Below are 12,836 nucleotides of genomic sequence, written 5' to 3'. Positions count from 1 at the left end.
TCTTTCCTTCCCAGGTAAGCCTGGAAGCATTGAACTTCTTTACAGAAACAGTTTGAGGGATGTTATTTCCCTGCCTGCGCCATAGTTGCAACTAATCCTTTTAACTGAAAGACTGCATTGTTTTGTAAATTGGAAAATTAATTTTAAAATGTTTGCTTGCTGTTGAGGATTTAGATGAGATTAGGCCAACACTTTGGCTAAGCAGCTCCAGTCTTAGGTCTTGGCTCTCCTTCCTCATGAAAAGCTCTTTTCAGCTCCTGTCCAGTCTTCATTACAGCTGCTGCTGACTTCTGGGTGTGTTCCCTGTTCCTTATAAGCTTCTCTTGGTATGTTCCTCACAGAAATTAAATTGTGAAGTATTACCCTGTCTTTGAACTATTTTTATTAGGCAATTTTAGATTACCTTCCTTTTTGCATTTACCAACCCCTGCCACCACAGGGGTCAGGCTTACAGGAGAAGAGGGATAATTTTGCATGGAGCTCAGTGGAGACCACCTGTACATGTGATGTTGATATGGCAACCCACACCTGGGCGGCTCAGGGAGGGATTTACCCCCATCCTCCTGAAGGGCCCCAGGGATGGCCCTCACACACTCAGCACCCTCCAGCCAGCCCTGGAGAGCCCAGATGCCAGTCTTGGACCCCTGAGTGCCTACCAGCATCCTGCTATCACAGCACAAACCACCCAGCTCTCCTGCTGATGCCTGCAAGTGGACTTGGACCTACGCGGAAGCTGAAGAAACCGTGTTGAATCCCTGCAGCTCTGTGAGACGTGATGCTTCCTAACCATGCACAGAGCAGTTGAACGCTTCACCATATCAGGCTTCAGACAGCTTGATTTTTACCTCCGGTGAAACTTTAAGCTAAAAGAAACTAAGGTAGACAGTCCCTTTCCTCTTCTCAGGGATGCCTGAGTCACCAGTAATGGAAAAATACTCAATTCTCATCTACCTTCCTCTAGAAATGTTGTCTGTGCCCTTATGCTTTTCATATGAACTGATATATACAGAGGCACATGCTGCATTTTCCAGTTTTGTGATTCAAATACTTCCTCAGCAAAAGAAAGGAGCCAAATTTGCTCTTGAGGTCAAATGGACCTTGGGGGAAGCTTCTCACTTTCAAGCTTTCAAACTGTCTGCAGTTTGAAATTTGGATTAAGAAGCACCCTTACATGGTAGTACATCCCCTCCCTCTCCTTTGCCTTAATGCGAAGTTTGACTGCTGGAAGACAATATTTGCAAACTGGGCTCCATCTTCTCCAGCTGGAAAATTACACTGAACATCTATCAATCTCCTGAACATGTGTGTCATTAGATCAATGGCTTAACCTTTAGAGGATACTGAAGTGGTCCCAGGCAAACCATTATGAATGCTCCATGTCCAGACCTCACTGCCTCCTTTCCAGCATCTGTCTAACAGCTGCTAAATGGGACTGAGCATTGCTACCAGGAAGGACTTTTTGCTTGTCTCTGATGTCACTGAGGATCTGGCTCTGAAACGCCTGTGTCCTCTGAGCGCTGCAAGACCAAAGTCAGCTGTCATGTAACACAGCTTGTGCTCTCACTGAAGCACATGCCCATTGTCATGGCTTCTGTAAGAATTTGGCATTTTTCCTCATGCCTTGACCTGGATTAAATATGAGCTGGTCACCACATTGTGTTGCAGAGAAATTAAGTCTGTCCCAACACGAAGAAAACGCTGCAGGACAGTTGGCTATGACTGATGTTCTCTCATTAGCACTTTGCAAACTCCAATCCCACTCATTTTGAGAGGGTGCCCAGCACCTTATAGCTGCATGCCAAGGAGGAGCCAATGTCGAGGTTCTCCTGTGCACATCCACACCAAGCAAAGCAGAGGCAAAACCCGTGCTTCTTACAAACAGGTTTATTTGCATTTTGACTGGAGCACAGATTCTAGATACAGGTTTCTTCTGCACAACAGTACAAGAGACAGTGCAAAATATGCTTTTTTAATTCATGTACAAAAAAAAAACCCAAAAACCAACAAACGAAAAGACAAAGAGTGTGGCAGTATTTACTCACAACTGGTATGCCTCAGCCTCCAATCGACCCACCTCCACTCACCCTCGCCCATCACACCAACTTTGTGGTCAGCATCACCTGTCTCAAATGGCTGCATTGTCAGCGAAGAGAGGTAACTCCCCATGCCCTTTGAAAGATAAACACTCACCCCAAGAAAACTGGGACAACAGCAGGCTAGTTAAAAAAGATGGACATACCAGCTGCTCACCAATGCATGTCCCCCCCAGGGAGCAGAAGAATTTTGAGGGAATGGCAAAAAAAAAAAAAAGGTACAAATCAGAAATGCACAAAAAATTAGGCACCACCTTAACTATTTTTTAAACAGAGGCAAGGTTGTTAAGATACACCTCCAGTCTGCCTTCTCATATTCACCCACAGTAGTGATGATCAAGGCCAAACGAACACTCCCCACTTTGAGTACCCTGTGCTGTCAAACAGATTATAATCTTAAGAAAATATTTCTATTAGTAGCATAAAGTTAAACCATTTCATAACTGGAGAAGAAAGAGAAGCTACGGTCTGAATACAAATATTTCTTTTAAGAACAGTCAAACCCAAAAACAAATTAAAAAAACTTGTCCCAGTCATCCACCCAACGATTGTTAGAATTACAGCCAATACTTAAGCAATACAACATCAAGCTAGGAAAGTCATCATACGGTTGTTCTGCTTAGGGAGTAGCTTTTACTAGTTTACAAAGTGTAGGGCAATCTACTTCTCTTTTAGTGTAACTGTTTTTCAGAAGCTGCAATATAGAACTGTAGTGTTAGTGCAAGAATATGCTCATCTTCACCAAGGCCTAGGATTTATATTGCAGAAATTAATCGGATTTACACAACTCCAAGTGTACCATGTCCAAATCACCTAGAGTCGTTATTATGGACTTTTACATTTCTACCCAAGGAATGGCTGGGTTTCAAAGCTTGATCAACCGCTGTCTTTTACATTGAACTGCAATTAAACAAAGCAGAGTACCGTTAAAGCCAAAGAACACAAGTACTCAGCACATATATGTTTTGATACAGTATGGTATGTATGTGTGTGTATATATATGCGCATAAATATGTATATGTTACATTATAAGGAGAATGCCATTCAGGACTTCTCAACTGCAAGAATCCTTTTACCACATGCAGATCTTGAAACTTCAGCCCATTAAATTTCACACCAAGACAATGAGAACTCCAATATTTTCCACATTTAATTATTACTTCTATTTTAGCCAATTAACCAAGCAGGGCCAGCTGAAAGAACAAGATTTCATTTTAATAACACCAGTTATGCTACATCAGGCAGATGGCACAAATTTCTATCACTAGATTATTTGCCCCTTCCACGCCCTGCAGTTGTGTATCACGGGCATTCCTATGAGTTCTCAGACCATCACCGGAGTCGTACTAACTGATCTGCGTCAATTTACTCAGTTGCCAGAGAAAATGCTGCAATTTAAGAAATCATTTCAAACAGCCAGTACAGTTCTGACACAAACTTAGGAGTACTGGCTGGAGTCATATTGTTTTTAATTGTATAATGGTTCTGCCTTCTCATCCCCAGCAAGCCCACTTCTACTTATAGTGGCTGTTGCCACACATGCAACCTAAGAGCTGGACAGTTTGGGATACCACACTATTCATTGCAATCCTAAAACCCAGAGCTTATAAAGGTCTGCTATACAAATTTCACATATAGAGCTGAAAAAAAAGTCTCATTTAAATCACTTGGAACAGGAGGCTTCATTTGTTACTTTTAAAAGAAGAAATAGGAGCAACAACAGCAACAAAAAAAAGGACAAGAATAAATGTAACAGGCACTTAAGAGCAAAGTAAATGCAAAACCCTTTTGGATATCTAGATGAGGGGGAGCTACTCATCTCCCTTGCCTTTAGCCTATCTAGAATTTAGACATCTAGCCCAGACTAATCATTTGTGCTTCCTCCAGTCTTGAGGAGACAGAGGATTCCTTCTGGAGGCTGTCACATCCTCAAATAGGGCAAATGAGTCTCTCCAGGGATGGCAGACCATCTGTAACCACAGGAAGAGTCTAAGCTGTTAGCTAGATTACCTGTCACTTACACAGGTGAGACAAGCCTCTCTCTTCTACTCTTCACATAAGCCACTAACATAAATCTGAAGGCTTTGCTTGCTTCCTGCATGGACAAACTCACCCACTTCAAAAGGGCAATGGTTTGCTTCTGTGTTTTTGGGAGGCAGAGGGGAAGGTTGGTCAGCGGTCCAGTCTCACACCAACATCGCTTTGACCACTTGCATTAGCCACTCAGTCATAATGATTCATGGCCACTTTGCCCATGTACAGCCACCTGTTGGTTACTCAGCATCAGGCAACAAGGGCAAAGGGTGCCACGTGTTTTCCTAACACCCAGAGATGCATCTCAGTCTACACCTTCCTTAAGGGGGGCAGGGGACAGGGAGGTGCTACTCTCCTCTCTGTGGTGACCAGCGATGAGGCATGAGGAAACAGAATGAAGCTGCGTCAGGGCAAGTTCAGACTAGACATTAGGAAAAGGTTCTTCACAAAGAGGGTGGTTTGTCACTTGAACAGGCTCCCCAGGGAAGTGGCCACAGCACCAAACCTGTCAGAGTTCAAGAAGCATCTGGATGACACTCTTGGTCATATGGTTTAGTTTTAGGTAGTCCTGCAAGGAGGACTAAGGGATCCTTATGGGACCCTTCCAACTCAGCATTCTCCTAGACACCAAACCAGTTGTGCTGTGTCTTCACAGACCTCTATGTTACTGAGCACAATCCTCCAAATTTCTGCTGGGACTAGAGAGGTTCAACAAGGACTAGAACTACTCTGTCAGGTAAGCATAGGCCTTACACACACACTAAACTTATACAGCTTTACAAACAGGCTAACATAGATACAACAGTAGAGCCTACCAGTAGGACAGTATTTATAATCTATGTGATTGTTTACTCCGGTATACCTTCTTACAGCATGGAAAGGAGAACAAGATATATCATCAAATTCACCCTCATACCAGTATAAAATTCTTTTATTTTTAAAAATCTAAATATAACAAGGCCCTAATAGAGAGTTATTTTTGTTCAAAATTAATCAAGCAAGTGTTACTGAAACACTATAGGGCATTTTGCATATAATTCCTTATGGCCAAGATTTGTTTTTTAAATAATCAAGAACAAGTTTTGGGGTTTTTTGTTTTGTTTTTAAAGTAAGCAAACAGTTCTCAGTCCCTAACTCTGGGAGCAAAGCTACCTTTGTTCTTTCTTCACACTGCTGTGTTTCAGTATTGCTATGTCCCATGAGTTACAGGGCTATCACATATAAGTGGATACAGTACAGGCTATATTCCTGGCAACTCCAAGGTCCTTTTCAAACCCTTCTCATCAGGTCAGATTGACCTCTCTGAGTTGCATGCCAACAACAGCCATACCAGATATTAGGCAAGTATCATAAAACAGGATGCAAAAGCACAGCCAACATACATCTTCTAAAGTACTTTCCACAAAATAAACCAAACAGCTCCTGATACATAGGGGCACATTTGTCCCACCTACTCACAAACACAGCTGGAATTTATTCCCTGTTTGGAGGGCAGCTGTAACTGTGCGGCCACAACCTGGTTGCCTCAGTGCCCAGGACCGGGATCTCCCCAGTTGCCTCCTTCCACATGCACAGCAGTGCAGAGCTGCCTGCAGAGCCAGGGAAGCAACACAGGCACCAAGGTAGAGTTGAGCTTGACATGGCCTCACCTTCCTCTCAGAGAGATGGCATTTCCCATCCTCAACAAAGGCATATCTTCCTTCAAAGCTCCCCACAGCTTCTCTGTCTGACCTCCCTCGCTCCAGGAGACCAGCTACAACTTCCTCACCTACACAACCAGGTCCTCAACAAAGGAGCCTCAAGCTTCTTCACTTCAGGGGGAGGAATTGCCATTTCCTAAAGTCTGGGCATCATTTTTGGAGAAACACTACAATTCATGGAGCATCTAGGACAGGCACTTCAGCAAGATCGTGCCTAAGTAAGCAATGTTACTCTAATTAGCTGGGTTGGCTGAAGGTTTTCCCATTGTAACATGATTTTTCTATTCTTGTATTATTTTTGGTGTAAAAAATAAATCAGTGGGGATGGGTGGGGTTTTTTGTGCAAAACGATGCTTTTAATGAAAAAAAAGTTTGCTTTTCTCAATATTTTGCTGATTATTTCTGTTGGGAAAACTTGAAACACATCATTTTTGTCAGAAAAATATCAGTCCATGTCTGTCCAAATTCCTCCAGTGTCAGCTGGGAGCTGTAATTCACAGGCTCCATGTCCCCCTCTTTCCCAGAAGGATGGGCTCCTGGGCACCCCTCCAGCCTTCATGACGCATTCCCCCTTTGACTAACCCATGGTAAGAGCATCATGGGATCTGTAACCCAGCCAAAGGGCTGGGCCCCAAGGGAGACATGGCACACAAGGCACTTGAATGGTAATTTCTGAGGTCTGCAACAGTAGCTTAAACTGATGATGCTTTAAGGGCCAAATGGATTTAATTAAATGTTTCCATTTCAAAAGGCTAGAACATTTTATTCAGTGTTTTCCAGCTGACAGTTTTTCATTTTTTGAAAAATTTCCATTCCAGGAAAATTTTTGGTATTTCAGCTTTCCATCTCAATTCGGGATAAAATTAAATGTTCAGGTATCAGAATTTGATGTGATATGGACATTCTTTTTGGGAAACAGCCTTATTAATTAACTGCCAAAAGTGAAAGTGCTCCATCCGTGCAAGAAGGGTGTGATCCAGTTTGCCTTTGACATCAGTGAAAGCCACTTTTTCAGCTTAGTGGAGCCTATATGGCCTCCCAAAAGACCAAGGGAGGGTGGAGTTGATTGACCATAGTTGCAGATATTGGAAACAGGAGTCTGGAGTGAAAGAGCAAGAACATAAGAAGCGGCAACTAAGATGATCCATTACCTGGACTCAATCAAAACTCAGTTTTACTTACGTTGGTGATAACAGAAAGATAAATAATTAAGATTATTAAGCCTAATTCCCAGTTATAGTAAAGATAGCAGTTAATCAATGCTTTGTAGAGTAGAATAAACCCATAGTATGAATTTGTCATGAGCTCTACAACTTTCAATGTTCAAAACATTTCCTCAGAAAACCTTCATATACTCCCTTCAAGGAGACTACTCTAAAGCTACAGATATAATATGGTACAGAACTGCCTGCCTCAGGTTGTCTGTGCCCCCTCAAACCCCACAAAATTGTTCTGTTGGATTGGTATTACAGAAGCTGTGTCAGAACAGACCAAGGTCCCTGGACTTTGAGCACATCTACAGGTGAAAAGCAGCTAAGTGCAGGCTTCCAGGGTTGACACTCTGGGTGAGAACTGGGCACCAAATCCATCCTCTGCATTGCCCAATCTGTTTCTAGATTTAGCCCCAAGCCTTCCACCTCAACGAGTAACAGAGCAGCCCCAGGGAGCCCATGTCCGTCAGCAACAGGGTGTGTGTTGAAAGCACTCAGAGCAGTAAACAAATCAATTCATCCAACCATGAGGGGTCTAGAGAATTGGTTTTTGCTTATCTTTCATTTCTCTTTAGTACAAGGCAGATGTTTCTAAGTAATAAGCAGAAACTTCACCAATTTTTAAGGCTGAAGAGGAAGGGAGGGAGGAAGAAACATGTACAAGCTTTGAGGATGTTCTCAGCTCCAGCTTCAAAACAAACAAAAACAAAGCAACACACCACCAAAAATGTATATCTGTAAAAGCAAGTTTTTCCTTAAGCTGTTTGGTAATATTTAGTTCATAGGAGCATTTTATCCAGAAGGTTCTTCATGTTTCCAGTCTAGGTTGTAGCAATCTCAGTGAGGCACTAAATTTTAGGCTCTTAAAGTCTTTCTGTGCAGCACGGTCATTTTAAAATGATGTGGTAGCCGTCATTGCTTTCAGCTGTAACAAAGAAGTGCAAAGCATTTTTTCATTGCTTTTAGAAAAAAGGACAGATACAGAACTCCAGATTTTCTTCTTAGGTAGCCTGCAATAGTTTGTATTCTTGTTCCACAACCAATTCATGAAAATCGATGTTGATAATCTAGGTCAAAGCATTTATATAAAAAAAATACAACATACTAACCGTCATCTTTTATCATTTTACTAGAAGGTTTTCTGCTCATTTATGTCAGTGGTACCAATGGATTTATGAAAGTTTTATATTAAAAGTGTAACTGAGAGGAAAGCATAGATCAGTCTATCATAGCGTAAGTTGATGCAACACCTTGACTTACGCTAAATTAGATTACTTAACTTTTCAGGATAACAGCACCAAATTTGTGATAACATTTAGTGCAACTGAAAGGAGAAATTATCTTTAGAACTACATGTAATAGTGGCAGCAATACCTACCTTTTAATGTGCTGATAACAAAACAAGATTCATCTTGGAAGTTTTGCACCATCTGAAGGGCAGAAGGAAAAAAGCCAAATACTTTTAGCAACAAAATATTTTTAGCAATTTAATGCAGGTTCATTTCAGTGCCAGTGAAGAATTTAGAGGAGAGTTATCAAACAGCATCTGATGTCTAGTCCTACACAATCCTGAGTAACCCTGACCATAAGATTATTAAAGTACATGACTGATTAATTAAGGTCCTTGGTGCTGTTAATGTGCTTAAGAGAAGCTTATACTAAAGTGCTCGTCTGGAACTGATCTGGCTGGTTCAGCATTTTACCAGCCCCTTTGCAGCTCTTGATCCTGAAAGTTCTTATACAACTCCAGTTAGTCTATTAAAGACTGTGCTCTTAATTGCCTTCAGTGAAGCTACACTAGTTTAAACTGGATGAAGACAATCTCTGTCCTAAAATCTCACAATGGTAATGCACACACACATTCAGCTGAACCATGAACCTTTGTTGAACTTACATGAGCATCTGGGATAATACCTAGAGGTGTTTAGCCCTGAGAAATGGACTTGTTGCTGAATAAAGGAATATTATTACTACAAAGCCATCTCAGCACTGTCCACCTGGTTATTTTGACCAGACATTAATATAGATGCTGTGCTTGTAGGAATTATTTACCTGTTTGCATTTTGTTGAGGCACAAGAATCTTAATGAAACTGCTGTAAGAAGCAAGGCAGATCATGGGAAGTAAGATCAGTATCTAAAGCTATTTGAGTTATTCATGAGAAACAACTAGATTTTCAGAACACTTGCAGGTTCTAGTGAGGCCCCTAACTAAATTGGTGAGTTAAGAGATTCAGCTGACTCCAGATCCAATCTGAAATGTTCATTTAACCTTCATCCTTCATCAATGTTTCCTCCCACCTTAGAGTAGCCGTGTGGGACAGTGGAGGTGAGTTGCCTTCAAGAGGTATCTCATACAGTTGGAGCAGATACTGGACACCTAACTTCAGAGAGGAGACAACCAGAACCTCCCTGATCAGCTCAGAAAATCCAGCTTTAAGCAAAAGCCTTCTCCTAGCTATTGAATATCATTCAAGTAGAGCACTTTCCAGCTGTAAGTTCTCACACCAAATATCCTTTTCATCTTAGACTAATCTCCCTATTCTCTTTTGGGTTTAACGTGCACCCTCTGCTCCCACAAATCAAACTTCACTGGCCAGTCTGTGTGTCTGTGCCTAATGATGCATGAAGTACATTCATACAGTGCCACTACAGCACTAGAACAAGAAAAAATTATTTAAAAAAAGCAATAGACATTGTTAATAATTGACTTAAATACTTAGAGCCTTATACCCAAGCTGGTTCAGGCAATTCCCCTACCAAGAGTTGCCTCCAAGCACTTTACATCCATAAAGCATCAAGGTTTCAGATTTAATCAGGCTGAAATAGCAAGGAGACTTTAGGAATAAGCATTACAACCTTCAGTTTAGGTTCCAGTTGAGACGTATGCTCTGCTTCATTTGTTTTAACAATGTTTCTTATAAATGAAGCTCCTTAAGTGATTCTGGTGCATGAATGAGTAAGTAATTTAGTGGGGGAAAAACGAGGAAGAAAGGCAACTCACCATTAACCTGCAAGTTAATGGAATAATCTAAATTAAGTCCTCATATAATGGGGCACAAACAGCTAGCAGAGGTCCATGAAATCATAGTGTGCACTTACACACTGACTCTGAGACAGTGGTTGTAATCACTGGCCAAGATGTAAGTCTAATTGCCCTGAAGATTTTCAAACTTGCCTTCTTTAGGAAACTTTCCTATTCAATTTTCAAGGTTCTCACTTTAGATCCTTACTTCAGAATTTGTTTAAGTAGTCAACATGAAAAGGAAATGACCCATATTTTTTTCTTGAAAACAAAACAAAACACAACAAACTCTTTTACAAATCAAAGATCTTAAAACCACACAAAAATCAACGGTCTGCATGAATTATTTGCTTTAATTATTTGCTTTAATTATTTGCTTTAACTTGCTGGAGTTAGTAACCTTGCAAAGCTTCCTTGAAGATTAATTCCATAATTTAAAAGGTCATTCTAACTTCAAGAAGTCAGGCAACTGTTACAGCTCTGACAGAGTTTGCATTAACCCCTTACCTCATTGCTCACTAATACATGGATCCCTGTGGGTCCCTGCCGATAGATTCGATTTATCTGCTGTGGAGAAATGCTGTACAAGTTTGCAATCTTCTCGATTAATTCCAGTGTGGTCAATTCTTCCAAAAATATTGCATGATATACTGCAACAAGTTGAAAGCAGTTACAGAATTACAGAGTAATTACAGAATAACAACTACAGATGACACCAAGATGCTCAATATCAACAACCACATGGGTTTAAGATCAAGGTTCAAATCCTGACAGTCGATAAACAAGCTTAGTACCTTCAAAGCAGCCCTCAACTATCCAGCTCAATAATTTGTAGAAAAATACCCAGTATTTGGATGCAATAGGCAAATAAAGCACACGTCACTTTTGCCCAGAAGAAAACACAGGGACTAATGACAACATGTGTCATGGGCCACTGAAAAAACCCTCTCATAAAGATGTTAATATTTATGGATAATCTACTTTTACTGATTTTGACATTTTGAAGTAAATCCAATTAAACAGTAAAACACATGATATGACGTTACACAATAGTATTTTATTAGATGTTATCCCATAGGCACAAACTAAAGACTACAACGTGTCAAATAACTGTAGATGACAGCATTATTTTTTAAATCCAATCCAAATGATAGAAACAACCAAGTAGAAAAGCTGTGCCTAGTTAATGTTATGTGGAAGAACTGAGGACAACCTGTAATCTCATTTGAACTGAGTAGAGACTTTGCTCTAACATTTTCAGGTAGCTTGAAAGTTGGGTCTGTTTCCCAGGCGGACACTACCAGTTGGAATCTGCAGCCCTGAAACTAACCAGTGTCAGAACTGGGATAAACAGGACCTTTTTAAACATGAAGGACACCAAGGTGTCCCATGCAGGAAACTCAGACAGAAAGCAGCATTCTCACCAGATAAGTAAGTGTTTAACAAAATCCACACATAAAAACTTACCACAAAGACTGCCATCTCCATTTTCTCGTTTTTGGTGGAGATGAGACCTGTTTTGCTCTGGTTCTTGACAGACATATATTGTCATCTTGGGCCTTACATTTCTATGGATTATTAAAAAACAGTAGTGAGTTACCTAGTAGATCTAAAATTGTTCCAGTCAGCCAGCAAACACTGACAGATGGAAACATTCAGGCTGTGCATAAATAACAAACTAAGGGATAGTCTTGTTGCTGGTGACTCGATGTCTTAGGAGGTCTAGTAAGGGCCCCCTGGGAGATGGTGGTACAGTGCAGAGCACCTTAATATCCTCAGGATCAGATAAGAATGAACAGCACTTGCCAAGCAGCTCGTTATACCTGCCTTTACTGTTTGAATCCTGCCCAGCTGGAGAATTTATGTTATTGCCATATAAGTAAGTTTCAGAGTCATTTGAGGCTCCAGGCTTGGTTGGTTGGTTTGTTACCTATGATGGAGAACCAACACAGGGTATTGTAGGCTGTGTCTCATATGAAGTGGATGGAAGCTATCAGCTGGTAGCAAATAAACCACTAGAGATACACATTATGATGCTTCATTTCAGCAACATTTTTGAGCTGTGCTTGGATTTGAGTACCATTGTGATCTCCAGCCTCTCAGATGGCCTGTCTGAAGTGTTAAAATGAGGTCTAAATGCTACAGCTCCAGGATTAACTTCTAGTTAACACTGAAATTATCAAGAGATGCTGCCATAACAAAAAATAGGAAGGAAGATGTACAAACCTTCCTTTGATTGCATTAAAGAGCCGAATTCCATCAGCAGGCCCACAGATTTGAACAAAATCTTCTTTGGACATCTTCAGTAAGTCAGCACCTACATGTTTCAAATTGATTTTTTTTCAGAAGTTAAGCAAATCTTAGCTCCAGATTATGTGTATGGGCAGCAGGAAAGGGCAGGGGAAGAGAATCCACAAAGCTAAATCAGACAGATTTGCCTAGAGGAGTTGCAAATTCAGAGAGGTTGCAAATCAATCATTGTGAAACAGAGAGCTAGAAGCTGCCAAAAGAGCAGTGCTGCACTGGGAGATACTCTAGCCAACTCAGACAAGCTAGATATTTAACACTGGCCATTAAATGGCCCAATTTTCTCTAATGGCCATGTTCACCAGGTTGTTTAATCATGATGTAAGTCAGAGAGAGGCTCCTCAAGGTTTCAACATCTTTAACAATTCCCCCTTCCATCATCTTACTGCTGTTTACAACTACCTAATGGGAGGGTACAGTGAAGATGGAGCTGCACATGGAGCCGGAGTCTTCTCAAAGGTGCACAGG

The 12,836-nt window shown here is 41.0% G+C and overlaps 1 protein-coding gene across 1 annotated transcript in view; it reads right to left on the bottom strand.

The window, feature by feature from the left end:
- Positions 1-1,866: 1,866 nt before the first annotated feature.
- TFCP2L1 (transcription factor CP2 like 1) overlaps positions 1,867-12,836 on the bottom strand; it is a 38,036-nt gene continuing 27,066 nt past the window's right edge. The window contains exons 11-15 of the mRNA XM_064451240.1: positions 12,288-12,378; positions 11,529-11,629; positions 10,569-10,711; positions 8,417-8,468; positions 1,867-7,963 (exon numbers count right to left, since the gene is read on the bottom strand). Of these exons, the coding sequence (XP_064307310.1) occupies positions 7,926-7,963; positions 8,417-8,468; positions 10,569-10,711; positions 11,529-11,629; positions 12,288-12,378 (425 nt within the window). The 3' untranslated portion in view covers positions 1,867-7,925. The remainder of the gene's footprint in view (positions 7,964-8,416; positions 8,469-10,568; positions 10,712-11,528; positions 11,630-12,287; positions 12,379-12,836) is intronic.

The sequence above is a fragment of the Phalacrocorax carbo genome, chromosome 5, assembly GCF_963921805.1.
Source record: "Phalacrocorax carbo chromosome 5, bPhaCar2.1, whole genome shotgun sequence".
Taxonomy (NCBI): Eukaryota; Metazoa; Chordata; class Aves; order Suliformes; family Phalacrocoracidae; genus Phalacrocorax; species Phalacrocorax carbo.
This window is presented reverse-complemented; position numbering and strand designations above follow the sequence as displayed.